Source organism: Neomonachus schauinslandi, chromosome 5, assembly GCF_002201575.2.
Source record: "Neomonachus schauinslandi chromosome 5, ASM220157v2, whole genome shotgun sequence".
Lineage (NCBI taxonomy): Eukaryota > Metazoa > Chordata > Mammalia > Carnivora > Phocidae > Neomonachus > Neomonachus schauinslandi.
In genome coordinates, this window is record NC_058407.1 from 119,437,554 (window position 1) to 119,458,721 (window position 21,168).

Here is a 21,168-nt window from a genome sequence, read left to right on the forward strand (position 1 = left end):
GTGTGTGTGTGTGTGTGTGTGTGTGTGTGTGTGTGTGTGTGTGTGTGTGGTCTCTTTCAAAGTCTCTGGAGGCCTAGGAAGGGACAGCTACTGCATGGTGGACTGCTGAGAAGACTGACAGTCACGCGAGTCCTGGTTTTCCCTCATTGACACCTAGCTCAGTTAATGCGTTGTCTAACTTTGGGCTAAGTACTTTAAGTATAAGCTTTCTCATGTTTAAAGTAAGAATTATATCTATCACCTTGCCTTCTAGGGCTGCTGAGAGGATAAAATGAAATGTATCTGTAACATTTCTATACTAGTGAGTGGTATGCATAATGTTATTAAGTAATTGTTTTCAGCCAGCTCCCTGTATTTGGTAATTCTTTAAATTGCCCACGAAACCTAATTTCTATTACCAATGCTCTCTCCACCTTCTCTTTCCTTTCCTTTTCCCCTCTACCATTATGAGCACCATTATCACTATCATTTACTGAAGACCTGCTCTGTGTCGAGACTGTCCTAAGAGTTTTACTGGCATTACCTCATTTAATCCTCATAACATTATGTGGGATACCCATATAGATCCTTTTTCACAGAGGATGAAATTGGTTAATAATTTGCTCAAGCTAATAGCAGGGGAGCAGCAGATATTGAACTAAATTCCAGTCCTCTAACTCCAAAACCTGTTAGTCTAAAAATGTCAAATGATCTGCTATTCAGATCAGAATTGCTATATAACCCCTTGCAGTTCCTGAGATTATGATCATGAACTTCTCTGAATGGTACAGTATTTATGCACTGGCATGGATTAAATATACACATACAATAACTTGCCTGTAGTTTCAGGAGCTGTATGGATCTAAGAGTCTTCCAGAAAACCAGATGGTTTGGTGCAGTAAACCAAATACCCAGTGGGCACACACTGTTCTCTTTATCGTGAAATCCCAGCACAGGGACTGCAGGGAAGATTAACTATGGCTTAGAAATTTGGCATAGCTCTATAGTGCTTTGGTTTGGTGTATGCTTCAAGTAAAAAATATTCTTGTTGAAAACAAAATAATAATAACTTTAACTGAGGGTATTCATTTAAAATAGAGCAAAAGCGAGATGGAGGGGGATGGATGAAATCAGTGAAGGGGATGAAGAGCATACTTATCAAGGTGAGCATGGAGTAATGCATAGCAGTGTTGAATCACTATATTGTACTAATATAACACTGTATGTTGAGTCTACTGGAGTTAAAATTAAAAACACTTAATAAAAAAATAAAACCTTCTGAAACATTATTAGGCATTACCATTATTATTATTAAATAATATATTAAATTGTATTCATAATATCCCATCCTACAACTTTTTTTTCAAAGATTTTATTTATTTATTTGAGAGAGAGAACAAGCATGAGTGGTGGGGAAAGGGAGAGGCAGAAGGCGAGGAAGAAGCAGACTCCCTACTGAGCAGGGAGCCTGACGTGGGGCTTGGTCCCAGGACCCCAGGATCATGACCTGAGTTGAAGTCAGACACTTAACTGACTGAGCCACCCAGGCACCCCTACAAGTTTATATTTTTAATGCCTTTCCTCATTCTCCTTCAAAGGATGATTATCATAATTATGGTATCACCTTAACATAACTTCCATTAACCTCTACTACTACAGATAACTGGAAAAAGACTCTCAGTTTAAATTAAGCCAGACACATTCTGTTCAATAATTTTCTGTTGCATAAGCAACCAAAACCTGAAAGTAATATGCCTTTCTAACGTAACTTGGGAACACACAGGCCTCATCGAAATATACTTAACCTGCAACACTTACACAGGGCCTGAGGTCAATGTTCCCGTTAATGATTTAAACCTCAGATGAGGGGAGACCAGATGCTCACTACCTGCTGTGTGACCAGAGACATTATTGGATGCTGTCAGGATTGGGATCATAAAGTCTATGAAATGCCATTCATAAAGGGATATGATGTTTGGAAAGAAAGAGGAAGGTGTCACGGGCACTGACACCGCTTAGTGTGGATCAAGCCGAGATGCATTCTTAAACACGGAAGCATTGACTTCATCGTATTTGTTTGACAAACTAAACAGCAAGAAAATATAAATAGAGAGCAAAAACTATAATGTGGATTTTATTTCTGAAAACTGCTTCACTAGTTCTTTATATTACCGTAACCCAGTAGCTGGGGCAGTATGACGTATATTTTGTAAATGAACTGTGAATGAATCGGTGAATGACTAAACTAGACGGGGCAACCAGAATGTGCTATTATTACCTCGAGGTTGTCAGTCACTCAGGACGAATGGCCAGTCTTCTGTCTTTCTGACCATATTTTTAAAGGTAAAATATGTAAAATCAGACAATAAACCATAACATGTTATATTTGTTCTCATAGAGGACTATCCTGAACAAAATCTCACCTTTATGAAAATAAATTTGGTTACTGGATATCAGTGCTTTGCCTTAATAGTTTCAAAGAATGAAACTATCTCAATATCTTTCCTACTCTGAAAAGAAAGTGAAACCATTTCCTTCTGGGTATCAATCTGATGTATAAGCATGCCTGGTACAGAAATAATGCCAGAGAGCATTCATCTTTGCATATTTTATGGGACCAGATTTGCTCGCTTCTTGATTTCCTTTTGTACTCATATAATTCAGGGCTCTGTGAGTATTCATTTCGGCAGCATAAAAAATAAGACTTTTTTGCACTGTAATTTGATTATAATTATCATGCTTTTGTCACTTATCTCATAAGAGTCTGCTCTCTTGAAAGATACAAAGACTATATTCTCATCTAGTTTTGATATTAAATATCTCCAATTTATTTAGAAAATATGATTGAATATATCTTTTATTACCAATTTATATTATCATTTAGTTGTGAGAGATTTATATTGCCCCTACCTATTATTTCATATATCTCCTGCATGAAATAAAAGTTCAATTATCCAGGAGAGATGTTAGCAGTGGACTATAATAAATTAGAGAATTTTAAAGCAGTTTTGATAAAAGTATAATCACAAACATACATTATCAGCTCTGATAAATATTCCAGGGTCAGGAGAGAAAAATGTTTAAAAGTCAGTCTAAAGCTTAATAAATTGACTTTTAAACATGACTAGATCATGCAAATAGGGAAGTCTTATAAAGAAGTGGGGAAAATTATAATTAAAAATCAATAACATGTTAGATTATTTCCTTATTTTAGAAACCCAGCAATTTGCATCAAAGATTATCAAATACTAATAACTTTAAGTTATAGTAACTTAAAATTAAGTGTTTGATTTTTATTTGGGGACATTGTTTATATAGAATAAGCATTGAGTTCATTATATTATATATTTATGTTTTTTAATATGGGTAGCAATGTTAATATTCTTCCTGACCCAAACCAATAATAGAAATTCAATGATTCCATACATGGCAATTATTTAGAAGTTCATGATATTTTTATCATCTACAGGTTTAAGTTACTGGCTTATACTGTAAAGAATATTTTAATGGAAATAGAATACCTGAGCAGCTGGACTCATCAAGCTGGAAATCCATGCAGTTGGCCAAACCATCACAGCGCTCGTGAACTGGGATACAGCTATTAGAAGAAGTGCACATCAACGCACCATCAGAACAGCTCCCATTGGCTGGGGAAAAAAAAAAATGATTTTTTAAATGAATTTCTTCTAATGAAATAATAAGACAGTTTATTGTATCATCCCTCATCTTTCTAGTCCTACATTTATTTTTTTTTAAAGATTTTATTTATTTATTTGACAGAGACATAGCGAGAGAGGGAACACAGGCAGGGGGGAGCAGGGGAGGGAGAAGCAGGCTTCCCGTGGAGCAGGGAGCCCGATGCGGGGCTCGATCCCAGGACCCTGGGATCATGACCTGAGCTGAAGGCAGACGCTTAACGACTGAGCCACCCAGGCACCCCTATTTTTATTTTTTTCAATTTTATTTATTTATTTGACAGAGAGAGACACAGCGAGAGAAGGAACATAAGCAGGGGGAGTGGGAGAGGGAGAAGTAGGCTTCATGTTGAGCAGGAAGCCCGATGCGGGACTGGATCCCAGGACTCTGGGATCATGACCTGAGCCGAAGACAGACGCTTAATGACTGAGCCACCCAGGTGCCCCCCCTAGTCCGACATTTAAATTATATATTATTGTTCTTTTTGATTCTTCAAAAAGAAGTTTGTTGATAGAATCATTTCCCACCTATGCACTATGCACTATTATACAGGTGTGTATGTCTATAGTACACTGTGTATACTATGTAGTCTGAACTGATTTTAGACTAGAATAAACTTATTTCAAGGCTGAGCTCCCTGTGCTTCTGTTGTTCCCCTAATGTCCCTTCCAATTATACGCAATTGAAATGGTCATGACTTGAATGTTCATCAATTTCTACACGGTTGTAAGTCCCGGGTGGTCACCGGATACATGATGTAGGTCAGTGCTGCTCAATGTACTATGACTCTGTGCCTTCCTAGCATGGTGCATTTTACTAATTCCACAGTCTCTTGTTGGCCTGACTTCAAGAGACAGCGTAAGTCTTGCTCGTAAGATGAGCTGTTTCAGAAAAATGACTTTACTGATGCTAACCAAGGGTACTGACATTTCCATAGCAATCTAGTCGTGCCAAGTACTTGACCTCCCCTGGATGCTACTCTTAGTCCTGAAATTATTTTTGTCTTCTTCCCTCATTTTCTTGTCTCATTAGGACTATAATTTCCTGTAAAGCAGTAATAATATTTAGGATCTTTTTACAAGTTAGAGCTGAACCAGAACCCTTCATTCCAGGCTGCCATTAGGCATCTCCCATCTCCTACTTGCTTGAGAACCTGGAAACCAGCAGACTTAGGTTTCAGGCCTGATCTCTCTTCTCTGGTTCTACTCCAGTTTTGTCCCACGCTGATATTTGTCATGTCTCTAAGCCTTTTTATGTGATAGCTCTTCCATCTAGCATTGCTATGTTTTGGAATAGAGAGAATATCAAAGCATGGACCCATTGCACCATCTTGTCAGGAATTCTGGATAGATTTCAAAAGCATGAAATAATAATGATATTGATTACAACCCTGATCCTTTGAGCCCTAGGGTTTGCAGAGGTAAGTGGAGGGCAGCAGTGAACAGTCAGGGCTTTGAGGTGCTTAACCCAAGTTCAGCAAGAATGGCTCTGCTTTTCTCTGACTTACCTAATGGTGTCAAGTACAATACCTTATTTGAACATTTTAATCCAAGCCTGCTGCTAGAAATTTTAAAAAAGGACTGACCTGGGAAGTTACTTCTAGAATAAAGGCAAGTTCAAACTTCTCAAGCTAAATTGATTCTTTAGAAGACTCAGGAATAAATATCCCCATGGATGGGTCTTACACAAATTTTGTCAGTATTATCATGATTTTTTTAAGTATATTTATGGGCAGGAGTTCTTTGAGTTATTATAGGTTATTGACACAGTTTGACAGCTAAAATTAATTTTCAAGTGGACATAAAATGTTTTTAAGAGTATGTCTTTCCACAACAAAAAGAAATAAAAGGTATTCAAATTGGCAAAGAAGAAGTCAAACTCTCTCTTTTTGCAGACGACATGATGCTTTATGTGGACAACCCAAAAGACTCCACCCCCAAATTACTAGAACTCATCCAGCAATTCAGTAATGTGGCAGGATACAAAATCAATGCACAGAAATCAGTTGCTTTCTTATACACTAACAATGCAACTGTAGAAAGAGAAATTAGAGAAACGATTCCATTTACAATAGCTCCAAAAACCATAAGATGCCTCGGAATAAACCTAACCAAAGAGGTAAAGGATCTATACTCTAGGAACCACAAAACACTCATGAAAGAAATTGAAGAAGACACAAAAAGATGGAAAAATATTCCACGCTCATGGATCAGAAGAATAAACATTGTTAAGATGTCTATGCTACCCAGAGCAATCTATACCTTCAATGCCATCCCGATCAAAATTCCAATGACATTTTTCAAAGTGCTGGAACAAACAATCCTAAAATTTGTATGGAATCAGAAAAGACCCTGAATCGCCAAGGAAATGTTGAAAAAGAAAAACAAAGCTGGGGGCAACACGTTGCCCGATTTCAAGCTATATTACAAAGCTGTGATCACCAAGACAGCATGGTACTGGCACAAAAACAGACATATAGACCAATGGAACAGAATAGAGAACCCAGGTATGGACCCTCAACTCTATGGTCAAATAATCTTTGACAAAGCAGGAAAAAATATGCAATGGAAAAAAGACAGTCTCTTCAATAAATGGTGCTGGGAAAATTGGACAGCCACATGCAGAAGAATGAAACTCGACCATTCTCTAAGAGCATTCACAAAGATAAACTCAAAATGGATGAAAGACCTCAATGTGAGACAGGAATCCATCAAAATCCTAGAGGAGAACATAGGCAGTAACCTCTCTGACATTGGCCACAGCAACTTCTTTCAAGATACATCTCCAAAGGCTAGTGAAACAAAAGCAAAAATGAACTTTTGGGACTTCATCAAGATAAAAAGCTTCTGCACAGCAAAGGAAACAGTCAAGAAAACAAAGAGGCAACCCACAGAATGGGAGAAGATATTTGCAAATGATACTACAGATAAAGGGCTGGTATCCAAGATCTATAAAGAACTTCTCAAACTCAACACCCAAAAAACAAATAATCAAGTCAAAAAGTGGGCAGAAGATATGAAAAGACACTTCTCTGAAGAAGACATACAAATGGCTAACAGACACATGAAAAAGTGTTCATCATCATTAGCCATCAGGGAAATCCAAATCAAAACCACACTGAGATACCACCTTACACCAGTTAGAATGGCAAAAATGGACAGGGGAAGAGACAACAAATGTTGGAGAGGTTGTGGAGAAAGGGGAACCCTCTTACACTGTTGGTGGGAATGCACGTTGGTACAGCCACTTTGGAAAACAGTGTGGAGGTTCCTCAAAAAGTTAAAAATAGAGCTACCCTATGACCCAGCAATTGCACTACTGGGTATTTACCCCAAAGACACAGATGTAGTGAAAAGAAGGGCCATATGCACCCCAGCGTTCATAGCAGCAATGTCCGCAATAGCCAAACTGTGGAAAGAGCCGAGATGCCCTTCAACAGATGAATGGATAAAGAAGATGTGGTCCATATATACAATGGAATATTACTCAGCCATCAGAGAGAATGAATACCCAACTTTTACATCAACATGGATGGGCCTGGAGGAGATTATGCTAAGTGAAATAAGTCAAGCAGAGAAAGTCAATTATCATATGGTTTCACTTATTTGTGGAACATAAGGAATAACATGAAGGACATTAGGAGAAGGAAGGGAAAAAGGGGGAGGGGATTGGAGGGAGAGATGAACCATGAGAGACTATGGACTCTGAGAAACAAACAGGGTTTTAGAGGGGAGGGGGAGGGGGGAGGGGGGATTGGTTAGCCTGGTGATGGGTATTAAGGAGGGCACGTACTGCATGGAGCACTGGGTGTTATACGCAAACAGTGAATCATGGAACACTACATCAAAAACTAATGATGCACTGTATGGTGACTAACATAACACAATAAAATAAAATAATAAAAAAAAGAACTTCAATTCCCACCAGTAAATATTATGGAACTGCAGCTACATGTAAGACTATATGCTTAGCACTTCAACTAGAGAGTGCAGGGGAACACTTCAGAAAGATGACCAGAAAAAAAAAAAAAACAAAAACAAAAGAGTGACCAGAACATATACAGCAATTAAAGCAAAATGACAATAAGAAAGCAGTTAACAGTTCAAAATAATAATAAAAAGAAATGCCATAAGGCCAGACTTAATTGGTAAAGCATCAGTACAGCTAAGTATTATAAAAATAAGAGGTTCCTTTAGTGCATGAAAGTTTGTAAAGACTGAAAAAGTAGAGTCTTGAGATGTTTTGAATTTTCATGTTTCTAGTAAGCCATTTATCAGGGTGGGAACAAAATCTGTAAATGGGGAATCAATAAGTTTGACATTAGAACAGAGTAAAACAGTTTGCCTTTCACTGGGGAGTTTGTGTAAGGAGGTAGTGCAGAAAAACCTAAAAACCATGGCCGAAACCAGACTGTAGAAATGGCTAAGGTTCCAGAAGAAATGATCTTTAAGCTTTTGCAAAAAGTTAAATAATTTTAAGATCTACACTGACAGGATAAATGATATTACAAACCAAGTAAACTAGGAAATAGAATAATCTTCCAACTCTTATAGATGAAGAGGTGTTTGTAAAAAATGAATATGTACGCATATATGTGCATCTATATATTCATGTACATATATATGTGTGTGTTTCTGTGTACATATACACATTTTTATTATCATTGTTTTGCAATGCAAGGGGCTGAGAGATCATATAAAATAATATTTTTAAGGTTTTTAAAATTTTTTTTTAAGATTTATTTATTTGGGCAAGAGAGAACACAAGTGGGAGGGGCAGAGAGAGAGAGAGAGAGAGAGAGACATAATCTCAGGCTGACTCCGTGCTGAGCACAGAGCCCGATATTGGGGCTTGATCTCACGACCCTGAGATCACAACCTGAGCTGAAACCAAGTGTTGGACCCTTAGCCAATTGAGCCACCCTGGTGCCCCAACTATCTTAAGGTTTTAAATAATATAGTATGTTGAAATTTGTATACAAAGCTGATAGATAATACTCATCTACTGTAGAAACATTATTTCAAACACTTCTACTCTTGAAAATACTAATCCATCCATATTCCTTCACCCAATTTCCAGTGTGACTGATAGCTTATTTTTAAGTTGACTATACAACAAAGAGCTCTAACTTGTAAGTGGTATAAATCCTCAGCTTTGGCCCAAATAGTATTGAAGCACATAAAAAATATCTAACAAAATAAATGGTTTCAATTTATAAAAAGTCTTACTTTCCCCTTTTTGAAAAAGTTTACAATTAAGAGTTAAAAATTAGACATTTTATGAAATTTAAAACTAAAATCTTAGTTTCTATGGTATTTAAAATAGTATAACATTAAAGTTAATAGATATTTATCAATTTCCTTCTGAAAGTAGGTGGCAAATAAATTATGAATAGCAAGTAGTATTTATTGAAACCCACACAGCAAAGGGCATTGTACCGAATATAGGAAAATTAACCAAACCATTACTTTCTTTCTCCCCTTCATCATTACTACATATACGACAAAGAAAAATTCCGAAAGTACTCCAAATAATCTATATATAAAATTTATAGGAAACTCAGATTTCAAAATTTCCCTGGACAATATCTACTTTCACCACATTCAAACATTATGGTTTAATGTCTATAAAAACACTTATTTCAATCTGTCATCCTAGAGGTTGATACTCTTTCTTACCAAAATAAGCCAAGTAACACAGAACATTCTGTGGCTTTTAGCTCATTCACTCAGGTACTGACGATACATTAAACATAAGCAATTCCTAAAGGGTCCACTGGCGTTACTTTCCTAAAACAAAATTCCTTTATAAATTATTGTTGCTGCATACAAAATACACACAGAAGTAAAGTACATGTGTCTAGGGATGGGTATCCATTTACTATTAAGATGAAAACTAATGTATGCAGTCCAACATTTCTAAGAGCAGAGTGACCATGGTCTTCTACCCTTAGAATGAAGGCTGTCAGCCTTTCAAGGCATGCCCATACCTAGCACGGAGCAGGATGGATATTTACTCCTCTATCCTTAAACTAAAACCAACTACTACTCTTGCTGAAATATCTTAGCAGTTTAAATAATTTTTATAAAACTACAAAAATGATTTAATGGGGAAAGAAGAATAATTTTTTATGTGCATTATACAATTGACCATATTCATCCAATTCTTCAGTATCTCTGGAAAATAGACAATCACGATGATTTTAATGTTGAATAAGCTGAGGAACATTTTTGTAAGAAGCTGTCAAATGCAGAGGGATGATCTTTATACTATCATTGAGAAGTACCATAGGATGCTGGGATCACAGCTAACATACTGAAAAGCTAATAATAAAAATATTGATGATAAAGGCTGATCCACAAATCTGAGGAGCATGACCCATGCTAAATCTTCCAAATGGCAATCAACTTCATAAGACACATTGACTACTATTGGAATATAAAGTTAGTAAGTGGGTAGAGGGCGCCTGGGTGGCTCAGTTGGTTGAGAGGCTGCCTCTGGCTTGGGTCATGATCTCAGGGTCCTGGGATCGAGCCCCGCATTGGGCTCCCTGCTCGGTGGGAAGCCTGCTTCTCCCTCTGCAGCTCCCCTGCTTGTGCTCTCTCTCTCTATCTCTCTGTGTCAAATTAAAAAAAGAAAAAGAAAAAAAGAAAGTGGGTAGACTATCCACTTCCCTATCTTTTTTTTTTCCAACAGTACATTTTTTTTATTATGTTATCTTAATCACCATACAGTACATCATTAGCTTTTGATGTAGTGTTCCATGATTCATTATTTGCATATAACACCAGTGCTCCATGCAGAACGTGCCCTCCTCAATACCCACCACCAGGCTAACCCATCCTCCCACCCCCCTCCCCTCTAGAACCCTGTTTGTTTTTCAGAGTCCATCGTCTCTCATGGTTCATCTCCCCCTCCGATTTCCCCCACTTCATTTTTCCCCTCCTGCTATCTTCTTCTTCTTTTTTTTTTTTAACATATAATGTATTATTTGTTTCAGAGGTACAGATCTGTGATTCAACAGTCTTGCACATCCCACCCTAAACGCGCCCGATCTCGTCCACTTCCCTATCTTTTCCACAGTCACATCCATCACTGATGGATAGCTTCCATGGGCCTCTCCTGAAACTTTCTGCATCTTCTCTCTATGCTCAGGATCCAGGAAGCTGAACTACAAAGGACACATCCACATGCTTCTTTGTCCTCTAGCTTCTCCTTGGGTTTGGCTGACATGTAGAACCAGCAAGAGGGAACGTGGATGGAAGAGGCTGTGAGATTACCCTGGGCAGCTATTCCCCCACCTTGTATCAAGCAGCTCTCTTTGATTCCAGGTTAAGACAAATCTTCCCTCCTCTCACATCCTTTGGTCTATGGGGGATAACAGCTCCTGCTTTTACTATCTGTTGTGGTTTCTTTCTGCATACTATTTCCCTATAAATAACCCTTTATTAAAATAATCTCAAATTTTACAATATCATTGTGCCAACCGTGTCTTGCCAGGATATTGACTGATACAACATCTGATGAACTGAGGGAATATCAGTAAGAGGAATGCTCCTAGTTTTATGCTATTTTCCCTTATAATTAAACCATACCGATTTTTTCTCCTTTTTTTCTTTTTCTTTTTAAGGGAAGGGGGATTTTTTTGTAAAGATGTACCACTTCAGTTTATTAAAAAAACATGTTTCCAGCAGAAAGACAATATTAAATATGAATTATTTTTAAATGCTGAACTCATCACAGGTTTATATAAACATTCTGATCACTAGAACATTTATTTTTGCAAGAATAAAAGGCCTTTAAATACCATTTGCTATTGATTTCCCTGCTTAAATTGTAACCACTTCAGAATCCTTATTCCTACAACATTTAAACATGTGCAAGGCTCTCAAAACCAACCAACTTGAAAAAAAAACCCATCTCTTATTTCGTCCTACATCACATTCCAAGTGCCAACTGCTTGGAAGAGTTGTCTACAGTTGATTTCTCTCTGCCTACTTTCTCTCTAAAAGATTGGCTTCAGAATTCTGCCCTTCCTGTCCATAGCAAGTTGCCTTTCCAAGATCACCAGGAATTCTGTTGTGCTTTTCCCAACATAGTTTTTAGGCCTGATCTTACATGATCTCTCAAAAACATTCCAACCTCTGAATACTCTCTGTACTTAAGGCTTTCTACATTTCATTTATGGTTATCACTCTCTTTTCGCTGTCCTCTTGTGCCTGTGACCACATCTCAGTGTCTTTCAGTGTGTATTTTTTTCTTAACTGTCCTCCACCTTTTGTCTTCCTCTCTGTATTATCTCCTTCAAGCATGTATGCTGAAGGCCCCGTGATTTATATAAATTGCTTTCTCTCTTCCTGAGCGCCACATATCCATTCTGAATACATTCTGAGTATTTCCATGTGGATGTGCCATAAATACCACAATCACAACACGTTTAAAAACGAAGCCACCATCTTCCCCTAAGAGGTGCTTCTCTTCCCATTTGCCCCAGATCAGGAAATGGCACATTTGCTGTCCTGTTGCCCAAATCAGAACCTTGGAAACTATTCTTGATTACTTTCTCTTCCTCTTCACCTGAACATCTCTGAAATCTAATCAAAATCTTTCCTTCACACTGTTCCCCAATTGATTCCTTTGTACTTGAGTGTGACATCTCCTAGCCAGCCCCTCCCTCACTCCAATGCATTCCATGAACTACCTGAACAGTGGGTGGTGGTGGCAATGAGGGGTGAGGAATCACTCTTCAAGATCTAGTCCCTGCTTATCTCTCCAGACTTACTTCTAAATCTCTCACCACAAACTCTACTCCAGTTATACAAAATTTGCTTCAGGCAAACAACTTTTTCTCTATTTCCAGACCATCCTTTACTGGGATCAAGCATTTCTACTTCACTTGCCTAAGGACTACTGTCTTTCCAAATTGGCAATCACTTTTCTTATTAAAATTTACAGATTCCCTAGAACCACAGTTAGGAAGTACCCTATGTATTCAATAACTCTGTGTTTATCTCTGTCACAGAACTTACCACATTTTATTCTTAACTATCACTTTCAGTAATATATAATGTATCTACAACCTGAGTTGGTCTAATACCATATCTATCTGTCATCAATGCCCAATACATTATGTGGCATAAATTGCATTCTTAATGAGAGTTTGTGAATGAAGAAATGATTGTGAATTTTAAAAAGTCCCCATTCTAAATTAATAGGTAAGCCCAGAAAAAACAAACAAACTAGTATGCCTTTAATCATTTGGTAAACTGTCATCATCAGGTGCTTTTATTCTGTAAATTTGCCCTAGCATTTTTTCCCTAGTTTATTTTCACACAATTTTCCTTACAGACTCACAACATAATTAAATATTTCAGAGATGGATAGAAACAATACTCTCATGATACCAGTCTATTCCTAGCATGGGCTTATTTCCCTTTAGGAGCAGAACTTCATACGTGACTCCCTCATCAAACACCAAGTTTCCAGAGAGTGTCTCAAAGCATAAGGATACTGTACTTTCCTAAGCTTCTATTTAAAGAGCATTCTTATTTGAAATCAAATATCATATGACTCTATTGAACTTAATAAGATTTCTATCAACCAAATTACATTAGAGCCCTGATGGGAATAGGGATAAATTACTTGGCAGGCTTTCTCTTCTTCATTCACTTCCATTTGTTTACCTTCCTCTAAGAAAATATTATAAGACTTGACAAGCTGGCTTTATTACAGAAAGCATATACATGGAGGAAATCACAGGGAAATGGAAAACCAATCTCTAAGCCTAAACTAGGAAAAGAAGTTCACTTATTTACAACTGAAACCTTTAAACAGCCAAACGCTGTCTCCCCTTTCTTGCATTCATCTGTACTCCTTTTCTGATTGTTATAATTCCTGATGCCCACTCTAGACAAGACACTGAAATCGCCTTACATTTCTTTCAGTGTCCCCTCGGACAGTTACGTTCCAAAATGTTTTTTACTACTTAAAAGAAAAAGTGGTCACTAACATGTGGTTTGTGTAGCTCTATTACTGCAACCTATGTCAAAATATATAATACAGTATAATATAACACCAAGCAAACAAATAATTAAGTGAGATGGTACTGGTGCTTTGACTCACCATGCTTTTGTGCTCACCTTAATGATTTATGTAATTGCTTCTTAACCAACACTCTCCCTTCCTTATATGAATAGTCTAGTTATAATAAAAGTAGAAGGTGCTGAATGCAGGGCTGAGGATTTTTCACATATTCTCTCAAATCTTCACAGCCCTAAAAGGTAATATTACATGGATGATAAGACTGATTCTAATAACTTTCCCAAACCTCCATATGTAGTAAGTGATAAGGATGATATTAAAACCCATGTCCTTAGGATTTACTATTCCATGAACTCTTAATGACATGATAGCTACCCAGGTAGTGGTCTAGGTCCAACCTCTACCTACATATATTCATTAAAATGAATATTTGCCGATAGCCCTTTGCTTGAGCCATCTTCATAAATACTTGCATTGGGAAGAAATTATAACTACATGTCCTCAATCCATTTCCACAAACCTTTGTTAAAATGGTAAAAAGTCCCATTTACAATTGCATCAAAAAATATCTAAAAATAAATTGAACCAAGGAGGTGAAAGATCTGTATGCTGAAAACTGTAAGACGTTGATGAAAGAAATTGAAAACAACACAAATAAGTGGAAAGATACATCATGTTCATGAATTAGAAGAATTAATATTGCTAAAAGGTCCAAAATATTCAAAGCAATCTACAGAGTCAACTGAATCCCCATCAAAATACCAATACTATTTTTCACAGGACTAGAACAAATAATCCTAAAATCTGTATGGAACCACAAAAGACTCCAAATAGCCAAAGCAATCTTGAGAAAGAAGAACAAAGATGGAGGCACCACAATCCCACATTTCAAACTATATTACAAATCTATAATAATCAAAATAGTATGGCACCAGCAGAAAATCAGACACACAGATCAATGGAATAAATAGAGCTCAGAGGTAAGCCCAGGCATCTAAGGCAATCAATCTATGACAAGGGAGACAAGAGTACACACTGGGGAAAAGACAGTCCCTTCAATAAATGGTGCTGAAAAACTGGACAGCTACATGCAAAGGGATAAATCTGGAGCATTTTCTTACACCACATACAAAAATAAAGCCAAAATGGATGAAGAACCTAAATGTAAGACCTGAAGCCATACAATTAAAAGAAAATATAGGCAGTAAACTTTTGGACATTGGCCTTAGCATATTTTTCTGGATTTGTCTCCCTAGGCAAGGGAAACAAAAGCAAAAATCATCAATTTCGAGTACATGAAACTAAAAAGCTTTTGCACAGAGAAAGAAACTATCAACTAAAAAAAAAACAAAACCCTATTAAATTGGAAAATATATTTGCAAATGATGTACTTGATAAGGGCTTAATATCCAAAATATACAACTGAACACACACACACACACCGTAATCTGGTTAAAAATGGGCAGAGGACCTGAATAGACATTTTTCCAAAGAAGACATCCAGATGGCCAACAGACACATGAAAATTTGCTCAACATCATTCATCATCAGGGAAATACAAATCAAAACTACAAAGAGATACCACCTCACACCTGTAAGAATGGCTAGTGTCAAAGACAGGAAATGACAAGGGTTGTTTAGGATGCAGAGAAAAAGGAACACTTGTGTACTATTGGTGAGAATGTAAAATGGTGCAGCCATGATAAAAATAAAACAAACAAACAACAACAACAAAAACAAGAAATACTACAGAGGTTCCTCAAAAAATTAAAAAGAGAACTACCAGATGATCTAGTAATTCCACATCTGGGTATTCATCCAAAGAAAACAAAACACTAAATCGAAAAAAGATATATGCAACCCTATGTTTACTGCAGCCTTATTCACAAGATACAGAAGCAAACCAAGCACCCATTGTGAGATGAATGGATAAAGATGTGATACACACACACACACAAACACACACACACTGGAATATTATACAGCCAAAAAGAGAATGAAATCCTGCCATTTGTGACAATATGAACAGACCTAAAGGGTATTATGCTAAGTGAGATAAGTCAGACAGAGAAGGACACATACCATACGATTTCACTCATATGGGTAATCTAAAAAACATGCAAAAACAGAAATGGAATCATAAACACAGAGAACAAACTGGTGGCTGCCAGAAGGTAGAGGGGTTATGGTTTAGGCAAAGTAAGTCAAGGGGATTAAGAGGTACAAGCTTCCAGTTATAAAATAAATAAGACATGGGGATGAAAAGTACAGCATAGGAAATGTAGTCCATAATACTGTAGTAACTTTGCATGGTGACAGATTGTAATAGCAACAATAAAAAAAGATAATTACACAGGAGCATCCCCCACATGAATGGCCCAAATGTAAATAAAAAAGGAAATCAGGTAAGTTTAACAGAGATTAGTGTGACTACAAACAGAATGTTTCCAGAAATGCTAAGCAAACACAGCAAAGGAAACAGTTAACAAAACTAAAAGACAACCAACAGAATGGGAGAAGATATTTGCAAATTACATATCAGATAAAGGACTAGCATCCAAAATCTATAAAGAACTTATCAAACTCAACACCCGAAGGGCAAATAATCCAATCAAGAAATGGGCAGAGAACACAGACATTTCTCCAAAGAAGACATCCAAATGGCCAATAGACACATGAAAAAGTGCTCAACACTGCTCGGCATCAGGGAAATCCAAATCAAAACCTCACAACAAGTCAGGAAATGACAGATCTTAAAGGGTCTATCCAACAAGAAGATCTAACAATTGTAAATACCCCTAACATGGCAGCAGCCAATTATATAAGCCAATTAATAACAAAAGCAAAGAAACACATTGACAACAATACAGTAATAGTGGGGGATTTTAACACCCCCCTCACTGAAATGGACAGATCATCGAAGCAAAAGATCAACAAGGAAATAAAGACGTTAAATGAAACACTGGACCAAATGGACCTCAGATATATTCAGAACATTCCATCCCAAAGCAACAGAATACACATTCTTCTCTAGTGCCCATGGAACATTCTCCAGAATAGATCACACTCTACGTCACAAATCAGGTCTCAACTGGTACCAAAAGATTGGTTTCATTCCCTGCCTATTTTCAGACCACAATGCTTTGAAACTAGAACTCAATCACAAGAGGAAAGTCAGAAAGAACTCAAATACATGGAGACTAAAAAGCATCCTACTAAAGAATGGATGGGTCAACCAGGAAATTAAAGAAGAATTAAAAAAATTCATGGAAACCAATGAAGATGAAAACACAACTGTTCAAAATCTTTGGGAGGCAGCAAAGGCAGTCCTAAGAGGAAAGTATATAGCAATACAAGCCTTCCTCAAGAAACAAGAAAGGTCTCAAATATACAACCTAACCCTACACCTAAAGGAGATGGAGAAAGAACAGCAAATAAAGCCTAAACCCAGCAGGAGAAGAGAAATAATAAAGATCAGAGCAGAAATCAATGAAATAGAAACCAAAAGAACAATAGAACAGATCAACGTAAGTAGGAGCTGGTTCTTGAAAGAATTAATAAGATTGATAAACCCCTGGCCAGACTTATGAAAAAGAAAAAAAGAAAGGACCCAAATCAACAAAATCATGAATGAAAGAGGAGAGATGACAACCAACACCAAAGAAATACAAACAATTATAGGAACATATTATGAGCAACTATGTGCCAGCAAATTAGATAATCTGGAAGAAATGGATGCATTCCTAGAGATGTATCAACTACCAAAACTGAACGAGGAAGAAACAGAAAACCTGAACAGACCCATAACCACTAAGGAAATTGAAGCAGTCATTGAAAATCTCCCAACAAACAAGAGCCCAGGGCCAGATGGCTTCCCAGGGGAATTCTACCAAACATTTCAAGAAGAATTAATACCTATTCTTCTGAAACTGTTCCAAAAACTAGAAATGGAAGGAAAACTTCCAAACTCATTTTATGAGGCCACCATTACCTTGATCCCCAAATCAGACAAAGATGCCATTGAAAAGGAGAATTACAGACAATATCCCTGATGAACACAGATGCAAAAATTCTCACCATAATACTAGCCAATAGGATCCAACAGTACATTAAAAGGATTATTCACCGCGACCAAATGGGATTTATACCTGGGCTGCAAGGTTGGTTCAACATCCACAGATCAATCAGTGTGATACAATACATTAATAAAAGAAAGAACAAGAACCATAGGATCATCTCAGTAGATGCAGAAAAAGCATTTGAAAAAGTACAGCATCCTTTCTTGATTAAAACTCCTCAGAGTGTAGGGATAGAGGGTACATACCTCAACATCATAAAAGCCATCTATGAAAAACCCACAGCGAATATCATTCTCAATGGGGAAAAACTGAGAGCTTTCCCCCTAAGGTCAGGAATGCGTCAGGGATGTCTGCTATCACCACTGCTATTCAACATAGTACTAGAAGTCCTAGCCACAGCAATCAGACAACAAAAAGAAATAAAAGGCATCCGAATCCACAAAGAAGAAGTAAAGCTCTCACTCTTTGCAGATGATATGATACTTTAAGTGGAAAACCCAAAAGACTCCGCCCCAAAACTGCTAGAACTCATACAGGAATTCAGTCAAGTGGCAGGATATAAAATCAATGCACAGAAATCAGTGGCATTCCTATACACCAACAAGACAGAAGACAGAGAAATTAAGGAGTCGATCCCATTTACAATAGCACCCAGAACCATAAGATACCTAGGAATAAATCTAACCAAAGAGGCAAATAATCTGTACTCAGAAAAGTAGAAAATACTCATGAAAGAAATTGAGGAAGACACAAAGAAATGGAAAAACGTTCCATGCTCATGGACTGGAAGAACAAATATTATGAAGATATCAATGCTACCTAGAGCAATCTACACATTTAATGCAATCCTTATCAAAACACTATCCACTTTTTTCAAAGAAATGGAACAAATAATCCTAAAATTTGTATGGAACCAGAAAAGACCCTGAATAGACAGAGGGATGTTGAAAAAGAAAAGCAAAGCTGGCGGCATCACAATTCTGGACTTCAAGTTCTATTACAAAGCTGTCATCATCAAGACAGTATGGTACTGGCACAAAAACAGACACATAGATCAATGGAACGGAATAGAGAGTCCAGAAATGGACCCTCAACTCTATGGTCAACTCATCTTCAACAAAGCAGGAAAGAATGTCCAATGGAAAAAAGACAGTCTCCTCAACAAATGGTGCTGGGAAAATCTGACAGCCACAGGCAGAAGAATGAAACTGGACCATTTCCTTACACCATACACAAAAATAAACTCAAAATGGATAAAAGAACTAAATGTGAGACAGGAAGCAACCAAAATCCTAGGAGAAGAACATAGGCAGCAACCACTGTGACCTCGGCCTCAGTAACTTCTTGCTAGACACGTCCCCAGAGGCAAGGGAAACAAAAGCAAAAATGAACTATTGGGACTTCATCAGGATAAAAAGCTTTTGCACAGCAAAGGAAACAGTCAACAAAACCAGAAGACAACCTACAGAATGTGAGAAAATATTTGCAAATGCCTTATCCGATAAAGGGCTAGTATCCAAAATCCATAAAGAACTTACCAAACTCAACATCCGAATAACAAATAATCTAGTTAAGAAATGGGCAGAAGACATGAACAGACATTTTTCCAAAGAAGACATCCAAATGGCCAACAGACACATGAAAAAGTGCCCCACATCGATCGGCATCAGGGAAATACACATCAGAACCTCAACGAGATACCACCTCACACCAGTCAGAGTAGCTAAAATTAGCAAGTCAGGAAATGACAGATGTTGGCAAGGATGCGGAGAAAGGGGAACCCTCTTACACTGTTGGTGGGAATGCAAGCTGGTACAGCCACTCTGGAAGATAGTATGGAGGTTCCTCAAAAAGTTGAAAATAGAGCTACCCTATAACCCAGCAATTGCCCTACTGGGTATTTACCCCAAAGATACAAATGTAGTGATCCGAAGGGGCACTTGCACCCCTATGTTTATAGCAGCAATGTCCACAGTAGCCAAACTATGGAAAGACCCAAGATGTCCATCAACAGATGAATGGGTAAAGAAGATCTGGTATATATATACAATGGAATATTATGCAACCATCAAAAAATGAAATCTTGCCATTTGCAATGACGTGGATGGAACTAGAGGGTATTATGCTAAGCGAAATAAATCAATCCTGTAAAGACATGTATCATATGATCTCACTGAAATGAGGAATTCTTAATCTCAGGAAACAAACTGAGGGTTTGTTTAGACATTGGGGAGGGTATGTGCTATGGTGAGCACTGTGAATTGTGTAAGACTGATGCATCATAGACCTGTACCTCTGAAACAAATAATACATTATATTTTTAAAAAATAAAAGAAGATAGTAGGAAGGGAAAAATGAAAGGGGGAAGAAATTGGAAGGGGAGATCAATATCGTGTTATATGCAAACAATGAATCATGGAACACTACATCAATCAATCAATCAATCAATCAATAGGAAAAAAAACAAACTGATGGTTGCTGGAGGGGAGTGGGGTGGTGGGATGGATGACTGGGTGATGGACATTGGGGAGGGTATGTGTTGTGGTGAGTGCTGTGTGTTATGTAAGACTGAATGAATCACAGACCTGTACCCCTGAAACAAATAATACATTATATGTTAATTTTAAAAAATGCTAGGCATTATGCTTTGTTTAGCAACATAATACAAGCAACTATGTTATTGATGATAGAGTCATGGTAAGATTCTAGAGAACTTTGCTTCATCTGTCAAGCTCTCTTTATACTTTCGAAACTGCATTTCTTCCCTGGCACACTGAGTTTGTGGAAATAACTCACAGCAGCGGGATTCATCTTCATTAAAGTGACAGTCGGGCACTCCATCACATAGCAGGAGGGATGGGATACACTCGTTGCTCGAGCACTGGAACTCCATTTTACCACAGCGGTGAGGAGGGGGGCTGAGAGAACAATCCATTTCGTCAGAGCCGTCTATGCAATCTTCCTGTCCATTACATTTCCCCGAGAGAGGGACACACTGGCGTGTGTAGATACAAGAAAACTGATAGGCTTCACAGGGTGATGGCTGAGGTGCCACAGGACCTAAACAGAAAGCAAGTCGTTTTCATATTAGGAGAATTATCGCTCTGTCCAGTGTTGAAACATTATAGGATACATTTACTCCCGGGTAAATATGAAACATTATGGTAATTTAAGTAAATTAATCTACAGTTAGGAATGATCGGAGCTCTACAAACATCCAGATGCTATTAGAGACTATGGCTCATCTTAACCTCAGAAACAACATTCTTAAAAAAATGACAATTTCAAATTAAAGGAGAAATTTTGGTTCATCTGTCTTAAATTTGACCACTAAATCAGATTTTCCTTGAGAGTAAAGATATTTTACACAGTT

The 21,168-nt window shown here is 37.4% G+C and overlaps 1 protein-coding gene across 1 annotated transcript in view; it reads right to left on the reverse strand.

Moving 5' to 3' along the window:
* MALRD1 (MAM and LDL receptor class A domain containing 1) overlaps positions 1-21,168 on the reverse strand; it is a 794,826-nt gene that overhangs the window by 129,399 nt on the left and 644,259 nt on the right. Inside the window, exons 35-36 of the mRNA XM_044915239.1 lie at positions 20,592-20,855; positions 3,501-3,626 (exon numbers count right to left, since the gene is read on the reverse strand). Of these exons, the coding sequence (XP_044771174.1) occupies positions 3,501-3,626; positions 20,592-20,855 (390 nt within the window). The remainder of the gene's footprint in view (positions 1-3,500; positions 3,627-20,591; positions 20,856-21,168) is intronic.